Source organism: Chinchilla lanigera, unplaced genomic scaffold, assembly GCF_000276665.1.
Source record: "Chinchilla lanigera isolate Chin_1 unplaced genomic scaffold, ChiLan1.0 scaffold00001, whole genome shotgun sequence".
Lineage (NCBI taxonomy): Eukaryota > Metazoa > Chordata > Mammalia > Rodentia > Chinchillidae > Chinchilla > Chinchilla lanigera.
The window spans coordinates 985,449-1,005,859 of NW_004955402.1; the positions used below are offsets into that span (position 1 = coordinate 985,449).

General features: G+C 52.8%; 1 protein-coding gene across 4 annotated transcripts in view; it reads left to right on the plus strand.

Moving 5' to 3' along the window:
- Positions 1-20,411, plus strand: part of Spire1 (spire-type actin nucleation factor 1) — a 90,610-nt gene that overhangs the window by 64,719 nt on the left and 5,480 nt on the right. The window contains exons 8-12 of one of the 4 annotated variants that reach the window (XM_005372557.1): positions 8,108-8,149; positions 11,873-12,051; positions 15,300-15,393; positions 16,937-17,079; positions 19,076-19,249. In XM_005372557.1, coding sequence (XP_005372614.1) covers positions 8,108-8,149; positions 11,873-12,051; positions 15,300-15,393; positions 16,937-17,079; positions 19,076-19,249 — 632 coding nt within the window. The remainder of the gene's footprint in view (positions 1-8,107; positions 8,150-11,872; positions 12,052-15,299; positions 15,394-16,936; positions 17,080-19,075; positions 19,250-20,411) is intronic. The other 3 variants (XM_005372559.1, XM_005372558.1, XM_005372560.1) reach the window with 3 other exon arrangements.

The following is a 20,411-nucleotide window of genomic DNA, read 5'->3' on the forward strand; positions in this document are numbered from 1 at the left end:
TCTCCCTCTCTCCCTCTCCCTCTGTGTCTCCCTCTCTCCCTCTCTCTCTGTGTCTCCCTCTCTCCCTCTCTCTCTGTGTCTCCCTCTCTCCCTCTCTCTCTGTGTCTCCCTCTCTCCTTCTCCCTCTGTGTCTCCCTCTCTCCTTCTCCCTCTGTCTCTCCCTCTCTCCCTCTCCCTCTGTGTCTCCCTCTCTCCCTCTCTCTCTCTCCCCCCCCCTCGCTGCCTCCCATACCCCACACTGCCTTCGCGTGTACATGAGGCTTGTGTCTGAGTTCACAGGAGAGAGACCTCGCCCTGTCTGATGCCAAGCAAGTGTGTGCACCCTGGCTCTGCGGGCAGGTCTGCCACGTCCTGAGGGCTTCAGGCCAGGCTCTGCCTCTGCACTCGCCTGGGTCCTCAGCGGGAGGGTGGGAATTCCTTCCACCTGCACTCTGAGTTTTGTGGAAGTGAAGGGGGTCATGGCAGCCGTGTTTCCTACACTGCGAGGCGTGCGGAGGTCCAGAGCTGCATTTCACAAATGCAGGTGGCGATGTGGCGTTCCACTCTGCACTTGAGTCACCTTGGCTGTGGGCGTCACGTGAGCCTCTGACAACTCTTACCTTTATGCTCTTTTTCGGTGGTAGTATGGGAGATTGAACCAAGGGCCTTCACACGGAGCTACGTACCCAGCTTTTTTTGAGACATGATTTCATTATGTAGCCCAGGCTGGCCTCAAACTCATGGCAATCCCCCTGCCTCAGCCTCCTTAGTAATTACCACGATGGATACTGTAAACACACATTGGTTTTGATTTATAGCGTGACCATATTGTGAAGTGCTCGTAAGCATTTCTGTTTCTCAGCTCTTCTCTGATTTGTAAGATTAAAGATGCTGCAAGAAGTCAGAGAAGCATTGTCTGGGAACAGACGACAGAGGTAGTGTCTGTCTGATTCTCGTCTCTGACCGGCCTCGTGCCCCCAGGGTGTGGCTTCCAGCCCGAAGCACAGAGCTGCACAGACCTGTGCAGCGTCATCCGCTCCAAGGGAGGAGCAGCCAGGGGACGTGTGTTCTCCCGGCCCCCTGCCCTTGCTCAGCAGCATTTCTGACTGCCTGGCAACCGGACCTGCGGGTGGCTTCCCCGTGGTTCCTGGCCAGTCCCTGCCCACGCCGCCCTCCTCCTGTCACCGTGGCCCCGGGCCACACTCCTGCTTCCGACAGTGCAGCAGGCCCTGCGTTTGACCCAGCCCTCCTGGGACCCTGGGACCCCCGGGCTGGCAGTGCCTTGCTGATCTCGTCATTGTGTCCCTAACATAGGACTGGCTGGACAGAGCTGTCCCGCACGTGTTAAGACAATGGGATGTAGCCCTGGTTGGTCACAAAGCTGCCTGCCCCTCTCTGGTCTCCAGGCAGCGTATTGCTCCAGGATGTCTCACGCCAGGGCCAAATCCACGTGAGCGTTGATCTGACTGTGAGCCCAGACTCGTGGGCTCTTTCCTGGAGTCCTGCCGGCCGGGAGGGCCTGGACCCCTGCGATGTAAAGTCACCCAGCAGCGACAGAGCACATGGCTTTCCTCATGGTGTGAGACCCCTGGAGCTCAGGAGGTGTGCTGAAGACAGCCGTTGCAGACTACACTTGGGGAAGAATTTGGGGGAGGGTGGTGGGAGTCGTAGCAGAGACTTCAGCACAGCTCGATAGTGGAACACGCGTGTTTCTGTGGGCAGAGCCCGATCATGATGCACAGGCAGGGCGCAGACTGCGCTCGGCCAGGCGTCGGGCGGCACCGCTGGGGAGAGGTGCGAGGCCAGCCTGCTGTGTGTGGCGGCGGCAGAGTTAATAGCAGACATCTGCCCTTATGTCCCAACAGTTTTTTGAAAGTGTTTGGTCCATCAGCCTTTTTTCTAGCCATTGGGAATTCTGGGAGGAGCAAGGAACACTCCCGTGCGCCTCCAGGCACTGCAGTGCATGTGTGTCCGTGCCGTGCGGGCCGCGAGGGACATGCACAGCAGCAGCCAGAGCGCGTGGGGTGAGCAGAGGCTGCCGTGGGCATTCACATCTTCAGAAATTAGTATGGTGAGAAACACGCCCTGGATCATCCCCCCAGAAACGCTCCCCGAACTCCTAGCGCACTCAGCCCACCGTCCCCACCTCGCAGCAGCTCTGGGGTCCTCCTTCCTGAGTGTCTTTAGCTGTGTCCTCAGTGTCCTGAATCAACTCAGGACATTTTGTCGTTTTTGGGACTTGGGAGGAGCCGGGAGACGTGGTGCCAAAGCTCCAGTGGGTAAGGGGAGGACGCAGTGTTGCGTTTTATGAGCTGCCTTCCTGTTGGATCGCACTGGGCAGAGCCCCTTGTAAAGCCACGAAGGAGGACCCCAGAACTGCTCACAGAGTGGTAAGAACACTGGGGAGAGGAGGATTTTGAGAGGTTTCATAGCAAGTCTTTTACTGTAATAAAGTTTTATTTTTTTTTTATTTTTTATTTTTTTGGTTTTTCTCCGGTACCGGGAACCGAACTCACGACCTTGCGCTTGCCAGGCAGGCGCTTTTGCCGCTGAGCTAAATCCCCAGCCCCTGTAATAAAGTTTTAAAAATGTAAACATTCACCACATATTTTGATCATACCGTATCACTTTAAACTCCAGCTAATGGAGTGACCAGGAGTCCTTTAAGTGTGGAGGAGCCTCCCATTGTGCCAGTGTCCACTCAGACATTTTCTTTGACTGTGGTAAGAGCGCTTCCCAAGATTGCCCTCTTGACAGATGTCTCAGCGGACAGCACACACTGTGTGTAGTACAACTGTACAGCAGGGCGCTGGAGCCTGTCCGTCTTGCTTGGCTAAACTTAAGCTGTGGATTCAAATCTCCCTGTCTGCTTTCCGGTTCTCTGGCAGCCTCCGTCCCGTTCTTCTGCGTCCATGGAGTGGGTGTCGCCATGCCCCGTGGAGGGAATTCACCCGGGGTTTGTCTGGTTCTTTTCTCTTAGCACAGCGTCTTGACGCCATCTGTGTCTCATGTTTTCTCTAATTTCCTCTTTTCAGAGGCTGAATGGTATTCTGTTTTTGTTTTTGTTTTTGTTTGGTTTTTTGAGACAAGGTCTCACTATGTAATTCAGGCTGGTCCTGAACTCATTATGTAGCTCAGGCTGGCCTTGAATTTGCAGCAATCCTCCTGCCTCAGCCTCCTGAGTGCTGGGATTAGAGGTGTGTGTCATCACGCCTGGCAGGCGAATAGCATTCTGTTGCTTGTACGTGCCACGTTGTCTTTGCCACTGATCTGTGATGGACATTCAGCTGGTTTCCACAGCTGGCTGGTGTGATCAGTGCCCCAGTGGGCATGGGTGTGCTCATCTCTCTTTGAAATCCTGATTTCAAGTTTTCGGGTCTTTCCCTGGAAGTGGGGCTGCTGGTCATGGTCACTGTGTCTTGTTCTCTCGAGAAGGCTCTGCACCGTTTCCCCGGCAGCTGCACCTGTGTGTTCCTGCGGCGTGAGCCCGCCCCGGCTCTCACGCCGCAGCCTGCGGTGCCTCCATGCTTCGGAGCAGCACCCCGCCGTGTGTCCAGCGCCCGCTCCACGTGGCTTGGTTGTGATTTGGGTTTCCTGGTGGTTCGTGCACCTGTTGCCGTGCTGCATCTTCTCTGGAGAAATGTCTGCTCATCTGAAAGGCTGGCTCCTTGTTTCCGTACCTGGAGTGGCAGAGTCAGGCGTGTGTGGACGTGACTCCTGATGCGTGGCGCGCTCCCCCTGCTGCCTGTGGGTGGGCCAGTTGCCGCCTCACCGTGCTCACCCTTCTCTGTCGTCCCCTTTGTTTATTTCTGGTTTGTTGTGCTGTTTTGCTTTGTCTTTGCTGCCCGTCGTTTTGGTGTCATTTTCAATGACGTCACTGCTAAGACCATCGCGATGCTTTCCCCTGTGTTTTGTAGGAGCTGCACAGTTTCAGATCTCGGGGTTGAGTCTCCAGTCGTTTTGAGGTGATCGGCACCGTGTGACAGTGAGGCTCAGCTTCACCCTTCTGCATGTGGACGTTCAGTTTTCCCAGCACCCTTTGTGGAGCAGACGCTAGTGCTTCCCCCGTTGCGTGCTCAGCTGGCCACGCACACGGGTTCTGTTCTGGTCTTGATCTGTACGTGTCTGTCTGTATCCCGTGATAACTGTGACTTCTTAATGTATTTTAGCCTTGGTTCTTTCCCAGGATCAATTGGTTGCTGGTCTTCTGTATTTCCACGTGAATTTTAGGATTGATTTTCTATTTTGTAAAAACTGCCATTAAGATTTTCGTGGGGATTACAGTGAATCTGTGTATAGCTTTGGCAGTGTGGGTATTTTAGCAGTAGGAACCCTTCCAATCTGAACACGGATGTGTTTGTATTGTGTGGTGTTTAACATACACATATTCGTAGGTATTCTATTCTTTTTAGTAACGTCATTGGTGGGGTTGTTCTCCTGAATTCCTTTCATAGCTTACTGTTTGCTGGAACGCAGCCAATTTTTGTATGCTGATTTTGAATCCTGCCACTTTACTGGACGTAATAGATTGAACAGTTTTTAGTGCCGTCTGTAGGGTTTTCTGTATATGAGATTATGTTTCCTATGGACAGGGGCATTTTACTTCTTCTTTCCAGTTTGGGTGCTGTGTCTCCCTCCCTCCTTTCTGCCTTCCCTGTCTTTCCTTCTTTCTGTTCTGCTAGGATACCCAGGACTATGTCACCTGTGGAGAAGGCCATCCCTGCCTTGTTCTGCTGGTAGACGGAAAACTTGCACCTTTTCACTGCTGGGTGTCGTATTAGCTGTGGGCGTTTCAAACGAGGCCTTTACTATGTTGGAGACATGTCCTCCTAGTCCCAGTGTGTTTAGAGTAGGGAGTTTTGTCAGGTGCCTTTCCTGAATCTGTTAAATGATGGTGTGGCTGTACCCTTCATTCTGTTATGGGTTTGTCGCATGAATTGACTTCCACAGGTCGAGCCGCCCTTGTCTCCCAGGACGGACGCCTTGGTGTGGTGTGTGGCCCTGCTCCTTTGCTGCTGGGCTGCGTTTGCTTATAGTCTCATGACGACTTTTCGTCTGTGTTCCTCAGGGACGCTGGTCCAGAGTCTCCTTGCCTTCTTTGAGTAGGAGGAGTTTGAGAGGCGGCACACGTTCTGCTCCTGCAGAGCCACGTGCTCCCCGGGTTCTCTTGTCGAGAGCCTTTGATCGCACTCTGTCCCTGGAACAAGCCTTTGTCTCGTGTTCTTCAGTTTCACTTTTACAACATGCTATGTATGTGCTAAGGGGAAAGAAACCCTACTTTAGAATAAATACCAATTTCTTACTGAGTGTGCCTGGTGTCACAACAACCAGAACTGAGCTGTTAGAGAAAGTGACTGTTCTGTGGACGTTTATTCTGTAAAGGATTACTCTGGAAGTTCAGGCTGATCTAAAACTTGAAGTGGAAGGTCAGGAATTTGACTTGCATTAATCCTGAAAAACTACTTTTTTTTTTTTTTTAACTTTTTTCTTTTGTCTTTTTGAGACAGGGTCTGGCTATGCTGTTCAGGCTGGCTTTGAGCTCACTTTGTAGCCCAGGCTGGTCTCAAACTCGCACTGATCCTCCTGCCTCAGGCTCCTGAGTGCTGGGATTACAGGCTTGTGCCACCATGCCCCGATACTACGTTGGTTTTTACTATAAAAATTGTGCTCTGGAGAATTTGGCTGGGATAAGGTTAACAGAGTTAACTTGAAGAAAAATTTCCCTAAATATTTTTGTAACATTTTCTCTCCGTGTTATTATAAGTGGAATCTCAGTGATGGGGAAGACATCTGAACGTTCAGAGCAGATGTTTCCCTTCACATCCGCATCCAGGGTACCCACTGTGGATCCGCCCGAGCACCACCAACGCGGCAGAGACCGAGAGCAGCGCTCCGCACCCTCGCTGCTAGGCGCGGTGCGGTCGCCTTGCTGTGTCTTCCAGTGTGAATCGCGGTGTGGTGCGCAAGGCCCTCGTCTCCTACGACGCGGCTACAGTGTGTTTGACCTGTTCTGAAGGCCATTTCCACTGTTTTCCCAGGAAGCCTGAAATTCGTGATTGTGCCCCAGCCTTTGTTCGTCTCTGATCAGTGTTTTCCTGCCCTCTTGGTTGCTGTGAGCCTGATGTGGCCTTCTGGATGGAAGGACAGGGACCTCATCATCCAACGGCGACGCCTTCCCTTTTTTCCAGAGGTCTTTCCTGTTTCAGAAGACATCATCGTGTCCCAGAGAAGGGCAGAGTGCGATGTCAGGGAGGACTGCAGTGCTTTGAGGGCAGGTGCCGTTCTGTTCGCTGTACACAAGTAGGAGGATGGAAGGTAGATAGCCCTGGAGTTTAGAAATGCATTTTTAATATAATGGAAGATCATTCTAATCAACATAAAGACCCTAACCAGTGGTGGCAGCTATGGCACACATGCCGCCTCAGGCCGTTTGTGCCCCTGGAAGGGTCACCGTTGCTGCCCTCACCACTTTCTCATGAGATAGCTCCAGCAGGTCTGTGCTGGTCTGAGAGCTTCATCCTGACTTGTACCTTGGGATGAAAGCACTTGGAACACTGCTTCCTGGTCACACTGGTAGCTGTGTAGTTGCAGCGGCTTGGTGTCCCCCAAGGTACAGATCCCTCGCTGGCCTGTGTGCTTTTGCAGACATTGTGGGGTTCTACACCCTGCTAAGTGCGTGGGGTTGTAAGTCGGTGCTTTTCCTGCACATCACTTTCTTAAAAGATACACACTGCACTTTTGAACTGTAAGATAAATTATTCCTTAAAAGCACCTGCTAAAATCCACAGTGAAAGGGGGGCTGTCCATCGTGGACAGTGTCAGCCGGGGCAGCCACACCCTGCCGGTGGCCGGCGGAGGCCCTGGCTGGCCCTCCCTCTCTGTGGAGCCCGGTGGCACCTCAGCTCCCAGAAACTGAGGCAAGAAGGTGAGGCGGACTCGTGCAACAGAGGAGAGGCCGGAAGCAAGGACTCCGTGGAGGGAGTCGGGGGGAGTTACTCTCAAAGTGGCTTCCGATGACCCTGCCCTGTCCGTGTGAAGAGGGTTTGAGAACGGAAGGAAGAACTGGTGGGAGACACCAAGATGCGCTTTGGCCTCGGCACTTGGGGCCCTTGGGGCCTGGTCAGCGGAGTGTTTGGTCAGCAGAGGGAAGAAGGTGGCCTTTGGGTCCCCGTGCCCGCCATCACCATGTCCCAGGGACAGGAAGATGGCTCCTGGGGCTGGCGGGGTTCAGGGCTGCTGTGAAAGCAGGAAGCCCTCACTGCCCTGAACCCCAAACCCTTCAAATCCTTGCGGCACCCTCTTTTAAAACACTATTGAGGGATAGTTACTTACCCTAAAGCTTCCCATTCAAAGTTTATAATGTGTTATTTGGAATAAAAATTTTGTAACAAATTATTTCAGTAGGAGGGGCTGGGGATTTAGCTCAGTGGCACAGCACCTGCCTGACAAGTGCAAGGTCATGAGTTCGATTCCCGGTATCAGAAAAAAAAAAAAAGAGAGAGAACCAAATTATTTAGGAAAGAAGTCATTTTGTTTCTGAGAGCTGTGATTACTGCCCTGCTACTGTGTGCCCGCAAGGCAGGCACCGGGGTCCCCAGTGTCAGATGAGGTGACGCAAGCTTGGAGAGGTGGGCAACCTGCTCACAGGTGGCAGAGCTGAGACCACACAGCCGGGGACCTCCTGGTGATAGTGGCTGCCCCTGCCCCCGGCACTGGGACACTGAGACTCCCTATCAAGTGCTTGTCTGTACTCTGAGCCAGGATCTGCCCTGAGCTGGCTCCCCTGGACACATCATTCTGGAAGTTTGGGCGTTGCATGTGTTCCCTAAAATCATGTTTTAAAACATGGTCATTTTTCTCTTGACCTGTTTTATAATATTTAAGTAAAGAAACCTATTCTGTAGTTTTTAAAAAATGTTTGTGTCTTCACCACATTTCCATTTTCAACATATTCTTGAAAGGTTCCTTCCTTTCACCTGCCTTCCAAGTCTCTGCACAGTTGCCGGAGCAGATGCCGGTGTGGCCCTGCCCGGAGCGTGTGGGGTGCCCCACACCCTTGCCCGCGCGGCCCCTGATACAGCCCAGCAGCTGAACTGTGTCCTTTTATTGTTTGTTTTCTTTCTTTCAGCAATGCGGCCACTTAGCATGTCTCACAGTTTTGACTTGTCAGGTAACAAACAAAGCACCTTCACACCTGACGTGGTCGTGGCTTGTAATGCACATTTCATGCACTGCTTGCTCAGACTGCCAGAAAGAAAATGGAAAGGCTTTCTTCTCGACGTGGTCAGTGGGCGAAAGCAGTATGCTTTTCTTTTCTTTTTTTCTTTTTGGTTTTTTTGAGACAGGGTGTTGCTGCATCATTTAGGTTGGCCTGAAACTCACAGTGATCCTCCTGCCTCAGCCTCTCGAGTGCTGGGATTACAGGTGTGCACCACCATACCCAGCTTGAGAGTAGTATGCTTAAAATAATGAGAACTCAGTGTACCCCAGCCTCCCAGGGGGGAGAGCATGCTCAGGCCACAGTGAGGCTGCCTCCACATGTAGCTCTCTCTGCCGCTGTGCCTTCACCGTGGGAGAATGGGGGAAGCTGAAAGACGGCTTTGAAACATCTTCTCCAAAACCTGCAGTAATTTGAGGACCTAAGCTTAAAGCGGTGGCTGTTTGCTGCCTGCTGTGGGCAGTGCTGTGCCCATTGGCTGTGCCAGCTGCCTTGCCCGGCCTCTGCTGCATCGAGAGCACACAGGTCTGGGCCAGCGTGTGCAGGTGCACGCCCAGGTCTGCAGTGCAGGTTCACACCCCTCCGCGTAACACACAGCACCCACGGTGAAAGGAGTGACTGCCTAGATGTGACCCGTGAAGCCGGCCCCCTTTTAAAGTAGGGGAAACCAGTTTCCATATTTGCAAACTTCCAAGACCTATGTAATTCCAACAAAATATTTTGCAAGTTAGAGTTTTTAACTTCAGAAGCCACTGTTTTAAATGTAAGATAAGTAAGCTGTTGGTACCATTTTCTTCCAGTTTTTAACTGTGCGAATCCTCTTAGGCTACAGCGACTCCTCGAGTGCCTTACGTACAAATGGAGAGCGAGAGCGGGCCGGGCGCAGCAGCACCCGCCTGTAATCCCAGCTTCTCAGAGGCTGATGGAGGAGCAGGTTCCAGGCCAGCCTAGGCAATTTAGTGACATCCTGGTCAAAATAGAGTCATGGAGTGTAGCTCAGTGGTAGAGTAACCCTAGGTTTGATCCCCAGTACTGCCAGGAAAAAGCCCCGAGGAGTTCTACCACCATTTTGTGTATTAAATATTTACTGACTGTTTTCTAACTACAAAACTAGTTCCGAGTCGTCTTTAAAATGCCTGTGTCTGTGTGCGGGTCGCAGGCCTGACTGATGCTTCAGTCTTCACTTACTCTTTTTGGCTGACCACTGAAGAGCCTTTTCCATTTTCTTTATCATATTTGGCTATTTTTATTTATTTTATGAACCCTTTGCAGAGAGAGCCTATAAAATATTTAGTCTGGCAAGTAAATTTGAAAGTGTTATATACTCAGACGCTGTCCCGCGAGTGTCCCTCGAGGCGTCCCCTGCAGCCAGCGTGGGCCAGTGTGGGTGACCTGTGGCCAGTCAGGACAGCGCCCGCGCCCACGCTCACCCCCGGGCAGCCTCACAGGCACGTGCTGGGCTCTGCGTGGGAAGAGGGCTCTGGCCCCCGGGTCCAAAGGGCACCAGAGAGTTTTGATTTCACTGCTTCTCATTTGCTGTAATTTATTTTGCGCCTTAATATACTTTGTGATTCCCAAGTGTTACATTCTTGGTTTGTTGTGCTGCTTTCTCTGTGTGCTGTTGTGCCTCGAACGTTAATGAAAATGTCCCAAATTATAAATGGGGAGCGTTAACCCATTCTTCCGACTTGAAGATGGGAGCACATTTCTGAATTGGAAAATGAGCAAGCGAAGGAGTAAACATGTCAGACACGCAGTCAGGATGGCTCTCAGCTAAGCGCAGGGTGAGACGCAGTGAAGCACGTTGCTGCGTAAGTGCATCTTACAAGTATTATTTCTTAGTGGAAACCCTAACAATCCCTTCAGCAGAAAGGTAAGTCCAGCTTGTTTCTGTGCCAGTATTAAGTATCTCATCTATATTCTAGCCACATTTCCTCCAACTAAATAGGGCAGCACACGCCCACACAGTTATTAAAGTGTTTAATATCAGGAACATGCATGTTGCCTTCTCAACTAAGTATGTGGTTTCTAAAGCCATACCCAAGTATTTCTTACTTACGCATTTTATTTACTCATAAATATCACCAGTTTTTCTTAAGAAATGCTGTCTTATGTGGAAGAAACACAAGGTTTAGTGCACATTTGATTCTCTTCATTTGGTTACATTGAAGTAAGGGAATTTATTACTTAAAAATACGGCCACTGAGCCCTCCGTCAGCAGGCAGGTGCATGAGGCCATCCCCGTCCGGCCCTGTGCGCTGCGGCTCCTCACAGCTCTGCATCTGTGAGCTGTGCGGTCCCCACGGCGCGGAGCGGCTGCTGGGCAGGGAGGAGCACCCAGATGCCGGGCCCTGCACACCCCACGCTGAGCTCCTGGCCCTCTGCGGACGCTTGCCAGCTTGGATGCCCGCCCTGTTAACACTTGGTCTACCTCCAGTGACTTTTGGAAGTGTCCTAAGAAGTAACATCCATAAAAATTACAGTTCTGTACTAAAAATCTCACCTAAGGGTGGGGATATAGCTCAGCGGCACAGTGCCTGCCTGGCAAGTGCAAGGTTGTGAGTTCAATTCCCAGTACCAAAAAATATTTTTTTTACCTAAGAAAGATAAGTAAGTGAGAGACGCTTGTCTCCTGTCTTCGTCCTGTCCTCCCTCCTTTCCTCCTTGCTGCCTGCTCATCCTTCCTCTCTGAGCTGGGAAGGGGACGTCCTCCAGCCGCCTCGCCCCTATCGGAGCAGGGCTGTAACGACTGAGAGTGCTGCCTGGCTGCCTGGCCGTCTACAAGGAGTGATGCCAAGGCGTGTGCTCCCACGCCCCTGCCCTGCCCTTGACCTTCCCCCGGGGTGGGGATCCCTTTGAAGAGGCGCCTCCTGAAGAGAGCAGTCTTGCCTTCCGAAGTCCCCTCAGCTGCCGGGATGGTTCTTTTCACCTTTGAAAGCTCAGGTTTTGTAGCAAGCCGTATAGCCTTGGGCCAGGGTTAAACCTGCCCTTGGAATGCTAGAGAACCCTCCCCATGGGGCCTGGGACCACCTGCCGTCCTCCCGTCCTCCCTGCTGGAGTGAAGGTCCTGCCTACCGCACCCGGTCAGTGCAGCTGTAACCTTGTGTTCCACAGAGGAGGAGCAGGTCAGGAGCTCGCTCAGCCGGGCTCCCCACAGCCTGTGCCCCAGGTCTCTGTCCCTTGCCACCTTGCCTGCCCACCCAGGCTCAAGCTGTGGTAACACAACTCCGGGGTGTCGGGCAGGATGCATCCATGTTCTTTGTCCACAGAAAATGTGTTGTGCGTGTGCTGTGTGTGTCTGTCCCTGTGAAATGCTCCCGTGACTGGGTGGCTAGGGGCTCCCAGGCCTGTGGGGCTCAGCGTGTGGCGTCTCTCCCTCCACCTCCCCTGCATCTTCGAGGCTGAAGCAGGAAGCCAGCTTCTCTGTGCTTGGATTTCCCCTGGAAACTAAACTCACACTCAGTTAACTGCAGGGTTTGTAACTGTAAAGCCCGAGTTACTCATTTAAAGGTCCTTCACCGGCCTACTCTGCCTGTCGGGCGGAGACAGTCACGGTGTGCGCTCTGGACCCTCTGCCTTGGCCTCTGCAGTGCTCAGTGGGTGGGGGGAGCGCTCGACCCACACGGTTCCTTTCCTGGCTCAGGTCGAGGTTAGCTCTTGCCTTTCTCTCTGCAGATGTGACCACACCAGAATCTCCAAAGAGCCTCGGAGAGCCACTGCAGGTGAACGGGGGCTCGCTGTCACCAGCACAGCCAGGAAAGAGCGGGCCGAGCCCTGCCAGGCTGGCACCTGTGGCCCGGAAGAGGCTGCTCAAGGCCCCGACACTGGCCGAGCTGGACAGCTCTGACTCCGAGGTGAGGCCTTGGCTAGGCAGGACGTGGGGTTGGCAGTGAGGGTGGCAGGGAGGCCGTGGGCGGCCTCCTGCTGTTGGTGTCCGCCGATGCACGGGTGTGGTTTGTAGAGTAGGTGTGAAAGTTGGACATGCTTGGTCATAAATTACAAGCCGAGTTAAGGCAGCAGTTTCCAAATTTATGTCACTGTACCCTTTGTTGTGGAAAGGAAAAAGTAGCCAAGCAGAACCTTTGTGTGATTGTCTTTCCTCCAAGGGTTCTTCCTGCAGCTTGAGCGCTGGCAGGTGAGCCTGCAGGAGGAGGCAGTGCGTAGCATGCCCTGGCCTCATGCCGCCTTCCCAGGTCTGCAGCCCTGCAGGTCCAGACCCCCAGCTTCGGGCCGAGTGTATTTATGTTGCTGACTTTCCTCTACGAGAGTCTTGCCCCGCCCCGCCCCGCCCCGCCCCGCAGGCTCCTGAGGGAGGACGCAGGGCGCAGGAAGCCGCGCTTTGATCCTGCTGCTGGGGGGCCGGTCAGCATGCACGAGCTTCGCCCCGAGTGGCTGACCAGCGCTCACCTCCTACGCGTCCACTGCTCGGCGCCCTGCGTACCCCGCCTCAGTCGGTCTCCTTCCCAGGCCACTTGACTTATTTTAGCAGTATTAGAGATTGAACCCAAAGCCTTCACATTGAGCAGTGTGTCCAAACCTTTCTTCATTTTTACTTTTACTTATTTGTTTGTTTGTTTGTTTACTTTTGGTACCGGGAATTGAACTCAGGACCTGGCACTTTCCAGGCAAGCCCTTGTGCTGCTGAGCTATATTCCTGAGCCCCCCTTTTTTTTTGTTTCTTTGAGACAGGGTCTCATATGCAGTTCAGGCTGGCCTTGAGCCTACTTTGTAGCCCAGGCTGATCTTGAACTTGCATCGATCCTCCAGCTTCAGCCTCCCAAGTGCTGGAATTACAGGCGTGCGCCACCACACCCAGCCTTCCATTTTTATTTTGAGACAGGGTCTTGCTAAATCGCTCAGTTGCCCAGGCTAGGTTCAAGTTTGGGATCTTCCTGTCTCAGCCTCCTGGAATCCTGGGATTATAGTTGTGGCTTCTATAGACTTTATATTCTTTCAAGAAAGAGCTTCTTCTGTTCCAGGATCAGACCTATGCTCATCTGTAGAGGACAGTTTTCATTTGATATCATTGTCCGCCAGTAATTTCCTGTTACTCATTGCTAATTTTCAGGTCCAAATTACCACAAAGAACAGTTCACCATTTAAATAACCCCTATTTAATTATTTAATTATTTCTGAATTTCCTTGTACTCGGTCCCTACATGACTGTAGACCAGACGTGCATATGAAACACAATTGTAATGAATTATTTATCAATTATGAGCTCAACTGCTTATGCAGAAGGAAAAAAGCTCTTAATCATTTTAGCAGGGTGAGACACCAGCTTGCTTTCCCACTCTTCAGTGCCCAGCTCTGTGCTGTGGCGGGGCCCCGACGGCAGCACTGCGCGCTGCCCGGCTCCCGGGGCTGTGGGTCGCAGCCTGCGTCTGAGGGCGCGGACTGCAGGCCGAGCTGGCTGCAGGCGTCTGGCTGTCCAGCCAGCCCCCCGCCGCCGCACTGACCCTGGCCGCTTGGCCCTGATCCTGTGGGAGCTCTGGACACACAACAGTTGTTAACTTGTCTGTTCCTTGTGACCCCTCAGCTTCTCTTAGAATATCTCTAACTGCCTTTGCTAGGTGGAAGAATATACTTTTTTTTTTTTTTTTTTTTTGGCTTTTTGAGACAGGGCCTCACTAGGTATATGTACTATGGGCTGGCCTTGAACTCAGAGCAGTCCTCTTGCCTCAGCCTCCCAAGTGCTGGGATGACAGGCATGCACCATCACCAGCTAGGATGCACATTCTTACGGTTTTTGATCTGTAGTGCCGAGTCCCTTAAAGGAGACTAAAGCGGCTGCTTTTTACTGAGCTAGCTCTGACTTAGACATTAGATGTTAATTAATTCACCTTCACAGAGGTGTGAGAAGGCCACTGTGATCCTTATGTAAAGAAGAAGGGTACTTTTGCCAAGTGTGGTAGCACATGGCTGTACTACTGGCTACTTGGGAAGCTGAGGCAGGAGAGTCTGAGGTCAACCTGAGCAACATACTGAATCCCTGTCTCAAAATATAAAGGACTGGAGATGTAGCTCAGTGCAAAGACCCTGAGGTAATCTTAGGATTGCAGAAGAAAAAAAGGTTTGAAACTTTTGAAATAAGGACACTGACTTCTTTCCACATCATATAAATCTTCCACCTGTTACTATAATAAGGAAACAGGCAGAAGGATGTGTATGAGTTAGCAAGTGACAGAGCAAGGTCTGGAGCCCGTGTCCATCTGCACAGCCTGCGTGGTGTGTGAGTGCTGGTATTCCCAGCAGCGCTGTGTGAGAATGCCGGAATTTAACAAAAACGTCTTTCCTTTTCAGAGAGAAAACCCAGCCCCAGTAGAGGTAGAGACCAGGCTGTAAAACCCGTTAGGCCCTTTGTAGCAGAGCCCCTGTTCGATTAGACTCCTGTGCCAGACCGTGGTTGGTTCTGAACCTCGGTCACCCCAGTGCAGCCTGGCACCTTCTCTCGTCCCATAGTGAGTTCTGATTGCTGCCGAGTCAGAGCCTTTGGGACTGCCCCTCCCTGGCCTCCTTCCAGGAAGAGGAAGTAAGCGAGGGGCCCAGGTTGGCAGCCGGCGGCAGTGCCCTCCAGCACGCCTGGGAATAAAGATTGGTTCTGGAGTCTTCTTTCCTGAGCGTCTTTAGGAGATACGATCAGACACACACCGGTGCTGCTGCCAAGTGCCGCCAACAGAAAGGCAGTTCCTAAAAACATGACGCTGCCTCCTCAGCCACCTGCGTCACCAGATCTGGCACCGTGTGGCTTCTGGCTCTTCCCCAAAGTCAGCATGGCCACGAAAGGGAGACGTTTTGAGTCGATTCAGGACATTGAGGCAGCCAGGACAGCGCAGCTAAAGACCCTCAGGAAAGAGGACTCCAGAGCTGCTGCAGAAAGCGGCAGCGACGATGTTGGGATGAGTGTGCTGGAAGTGTGGGGCGGATTTTGAGAGGGCTAACGGTGGCAGTGTGTCTGCAGTGTAACAGATTCTTTTTCATTTGAACTTCCATGGTACCTGTCGCTTGCACCTTCCACTTGCCCTGAGCCTTGGGCAGTGCTTGGTGCCTCCGCTATTTGGGGGTGCGCTGTTGCTAACTGCAGTGCTAATGCCCCCCCCAGGAGGAAGCCCCACGCAAGTCCAGCAGCAGCAGCAGCAGCGTATCCCCCTCGCAGCTCGAGGACCCTGTCCTGGAGGCCGTGTGCACAAGGAAGCGTGAGTGCCCCCCACGTGCTGAGAATGCCTGTCGCACACCTTGTGCAGCCCCAGAGTCCCATGGTCCTCGGGGCGTGAAGACCTCAGGCTGGCATCACACTAGGCAGGAGCAGAGACTCAGGTGTCCCCAGTCGGCAGCCCTGGACACGTACCCGAGCCCACATACCTGGTTCGAGGGAGAATGCGCGCCTTGTAGACATGGTCAGAGCAGGGCGGCCGTGTCCCTGCGCTTCACCCCAGGCCCACACCTGCGGGGACAGGCTGTGAGCACTGGTTACAGCTCTGGGGGCTGTGGATTCTGAACACAGGTGCCTGAACGCGAGGGTTTCTGAAGGCTGTTAGTGACCCTTCCCCTTGCAAGGTCATTCACTGTGAAGGGTAAATAACGCTGAGGTATTCTTGGAGCAGCATCTTGATTTCACACACACCAGAGATTTAGTGGCTCGGACTCTGCGTGGCGTTTTGGCAGCCTAAACAGGCCACCTCAGGTGCTCGGGTAGGAGCTGGAGCTGGGCCAGGCCCACTGGATGTCCAGGGACCGAGCTCCTCCATGGTGATTTCTGTCTTTGCTTGACTATGGAAGTGACGTTTTGTTTTCCTTTGGGGGAGGCCTACTGCATGGGTCCCGCTGAACCCTTCCCTCTCCCCCTGAGGCTGCCTTGGGTTGCACGTAGAATAGGAAGGAAGCACAAGGAAGCCTCAGGAAGTGCATTCTATTTCTGATGCTCTCGTGCTTTCCAAAGGTGAGTCAGAGTCAAGCAGAGACCTGAGACTCTCCTTTCAAACACTGTCCCAAAGCAGAGCACATAGTGCAGTGTTAATGTTAACACTGAAGTTCTTTCAGTCTCAGGATAGCTTAATTTAAATGTAAGGACAAAATGTCTTAAACATACAGAAAGAAGAGTTTTCATATTTCATCTTTATAGAGGAGAGCGTAGAAAGAGGGATCCCTTGAGAATCTTGGTGCGCCCTGGAATTCTTTTTGGTTATGCAGAATACAGCAACACCGGGTGACGAGCGCTGCTTTTCACGAACAGTTAGGTTCACTCACGAAAGTGTTTGGCAGAATTCTGCTTTCATTCCTGAATTCCAACTGGGGGCCAAACATGGCCGTGGCCAGCTTCCTTGGAATCATGGGATGAATTAAGCTTGTGAACCGAGGTACTGCTGTATATATTTTTACATGTTTTTGTTTTTGTTTTTGTTTTCCGGTACTGGGAATCGAACACATTTTTACATGTTTTTAAAGTAATTCCCTGGACTTGGATTGTCAGATTTTATAATAAGCACCCTGAGGGAATGTGTGGGTCCCAGGCTGAGTTGCACTTAACACCCCATTTTCCTGCGTGGACTTGGATGCATAGTGAACGCATAGCACAGTGCTTCTACCTCTTCCCTGTTCCTGCTCAAGTCTGTCTAGCAAACCCTTCCGTAGCGATCCTGATGTCTCCCCTTAGGCCTGTGCCAAAGGCTTTTCTATTAGGAAAGTCAGAGTGGAGATGCTTATTTGTAAGCAAGTCTACTTATTTGTTTAAATCCTCAGAGCCTCCGAAGTTCCTGCCCATATCATCCACGCCCCAGCCGGAGAGGCGGCAGCCGCCACAGAGACGCCACTCCATCGAGAAGGAGACACCCACGAATGTGCGGCAGTTCCTGCCGCCGTCCAGGCAGAGCTCCCGTTCTCTGGTGAGTGCCAGCCGAAGACCCCGACCCCTCACTTGCTTTCAGAATGACAGGGTGAGCCCGGCAGTGCCACAGGCTGTCATCCCAGCACTCTGGAGGCTGAGGCAGCTGGAGTGCAAGTTTCAGCCCAGCGGAGGCAATTTAGGGAGACCCTGTCTAAAAGTTTAAAAAAAAAAAAAGAACTGGGAATGCGGCTCAGTGCAAAGGCCCTGGGTTCAGCCCCGCCAGTAATGAGAAAAAAAGATTAAGGAGGAAAACCTTCGGAAGATTACAGTGAACTTTGAGTAACTTCTTACTATCTAAAAAGAAAAGAGGCTCTGATTGAAACTTGAAATTCAACCAGTTTTTGTTCATTTTGAGTCCTTTTTTCTCCAGATCTAGCAGTGAATTATTAAAGAAATGCTTTCTGCCTTTAAATGGGTACTAATGCATTTAACAATTGTTAAGAACAGATCAGAAGACTCTTAGCAAAGCCTGACTGCCGTGGACAAGTTTTACAAAATGGCACACAAGCACGGGACAGGGAGGCTCTCAGCCAGGGGCAGCCACTGCATGTTGTCGCGGTCGGTTGGTGTTTGCGGTACCGGGCAGGAGCTGCCTCGGTTCAGGGCGGCCCTGCGGGCGAGCTGGAGGATGCACCTTATCAGCCCCCGCTCCAGAGCCTGCGAGTGCAGTGAGCACAGCCCCCACCATGCGCGGCCGCAGCCTGGTGCCAGGGACGTGGGCACTAGGACGTGCCAGAATCAGTGCAGGCTCACAGGAAGCAGCGACAGATGCCATCCTCAGACACAGGCACACCCGGCACCGGGAGCATGGCCAGCCGTCCCTCCTTCAGCCGACACAGTTAAGAGTTATTGGCGGGCCAGAGATACAGCTCAGCAGCACAAGCGCCTACCTGGCAAGCACAAGGTCCTGAGTTCAATTCCCGGTACCAAAAAAAAAAAAAAAAGAGTTAGTGGCCATCCTGGTGAGTCCCCTACCCTGCACAGTCACGGGCACGCTGCTGTCCAAGGAGCTCAGCCTCTCTGTGGCCTGCAGAGACAAGCAGAACCCTGGCCAGACAGGCTCAAGCTCGGAACTCCAAAGCCTTCCCCCAGTCGCAATAAGCTGTTACTCTACCAAAACACGTTTATTGTCACAACCTAAAAGTGTGAAAGAGGCACTCCCTTGCGATATCTTCTCTGCATCCAGCTTCTCCCAGAAGTCGGTCGGTCCCCTCCCAGCCTGGCGTCTGTGATCACACAGCATCACTATGGAGCCCAGACCTGGTCACCAGTGTGGAGGAGCCTCCAGGGCAGCACGGAGCGTGGCAGGGCCGAGGCGGCGACGCCTCTGTCCTCCGCGCTGGACTTGCAGTGTGCGCCTGGTCGGCCTGAGCTGTTTCGGGTGACGGAAGGGCAGCAGGGGGAGGATTTGCAGCCAGTAGGAGGAGTGCTGGGACAGGCAGGAGAGCAAGGCCTGGTCTGCATGGAGGGCGCACGCGGAGGGCGGTGGGAGGCCCTTCCACGGCCTTTGCCTCTCTGGTCCCTTCCTGGAGGTCCCTGAAGTCCCACTGTGCTGGTGGCACCCTCCAGCTCAGTAAGCACCATTTGTAAAGTACGGGAATTGGTTTAAAATTCAGCTGCGTTTTAGAAAACAAGGAATTTCTTGTTTGTCACCCCTCAGCCGAAAATGGCAGGAATGTTTTTGTTGTGGATAACTTTTCTCTCTCTGTAGGATGGTAAAACGTAATTTTCCCGTCATGCACTCAGAGGGGGGGTGGGGCTGGGCGTGTGGTGTGGGGGCCGAGTCCCCACAGGTCCCCGGCAGCAGGAGACTCCCGGGCTGTGTGGCCTGAGGTCTGGCTTGCACACGGGCGCTGCAGCGGCAGGGCCGTCTCCGTCCGGTGGCGTCTCGCTTCGTGTTTTCATTCATGGTCTGTGGTTGCTGTTCGCAGGTCACCCAAGCTCAGCACGAATGTCTGCTTTTCTCTCCCTGCCGTTTCTCTCCTGTCGTTCAGGTTCCTAGGACGACCGGTGTATGGCCCAGGACGCCTTTCCGACCGCTTTTCTCTACCATACACACGGCTTCTCTGCTCGGCTCCCACCCTCTGGAAGCAGCCGTGTTTGGGGTGGCAGGGGCTGTGTATTATCTGTGTGAGAGAGCTTTGGCCAGCAGGTGGAGACCCGCACAGGTTGGCCTCTTTCCACTGGTTCTGGGGCCCTTTCTCGCTGTCTCTCTCTGACAGTGACGGCTGCTGCACTCAGAAAATTAACTGCTTCCGGTCGATGATTCCAGTCTCGTAGGGTGCGTAGATCGCGCCATGGTCTCTCTCCAGAGGGAAGCAAATCGCTGAGAGGACAACAGACTCACAATGCAGCATCAGACAGGAGAGCGGCTCTGTCTGTGTCGCAGTGACTCACGGGCTCCACGCAGCAGGGACCTTTCCTCCCGGGCCTCGCTGCCCTCCGCCAGCTGCTTCCCGGGGAGCAGCCTCTGCCGCCCGCCGCCCCCCCGCGCTGCCGTCCCTGAGATCGTCCCTGGGCTCTGAGGCCGCTTCCCACACCGCCACGTGCTGTGATGCCACTTGTTGCTTCTCTGTCAAGAAAAATCGCAGCATTTCTTTCTGTTGATGAAGACGTTAAGTAATTCTGTGTTTTGCTACCTTTGTGCAGATTTGCCTCGGACAGTAAAGTCCTCTGTCACCCCTTGTCTGCCTGTACGCTGGGAACCCCAAACCCCAGGGCCCAGCTCTTCGTGGCCTCACTAGGTGTCCTCAGCAGGGGACCCGGCAGCCACTTTCCTTTTAGTTTTTGTTCCTCATCCTGGCCCACCGAGGAGGCTCTGCAGGAAGAAAGGAAGCTCTGGGACTTGTCCTGCAATCTGTTTGTGCCTGGAACACGGGCCAGGTACAGGGTGGCATTTGTGATCCACACCCCGAAGCCGCAGGCACTGCGGCCCACAGGCTGCCCTCGGCCAGTGAGGGCTCCTCTGAGCTTCGGCACTGAAAGTAACTAAACTTGATAGTTACTACTTTTATTTAAATTTATCTTCATTTGGTTTATTAAATCCTTGAGAATGAGGGGTTGTTTTGCATAACTTTCACGAGTCTGCCTATTCTGTATGGGAGTTTTCCTAACCAAGAACATTATATAAAAGGTAGCAGCTCCCATTTACCTCTGTGGGCAGCCCTGGGACACTGCGTTCTGCTCGCTAACCCTGTGCTGACTCGGCACTTGCTAGTATGGTAGGACATGTCCGGGACAGTCAGTAAAAGCCCAGACGATTTCTGGGGGTGTGTCCGTCACTGCGGCACATGATACGTTCACTAGAACTCTAAAATTTAGTCTCCTTTC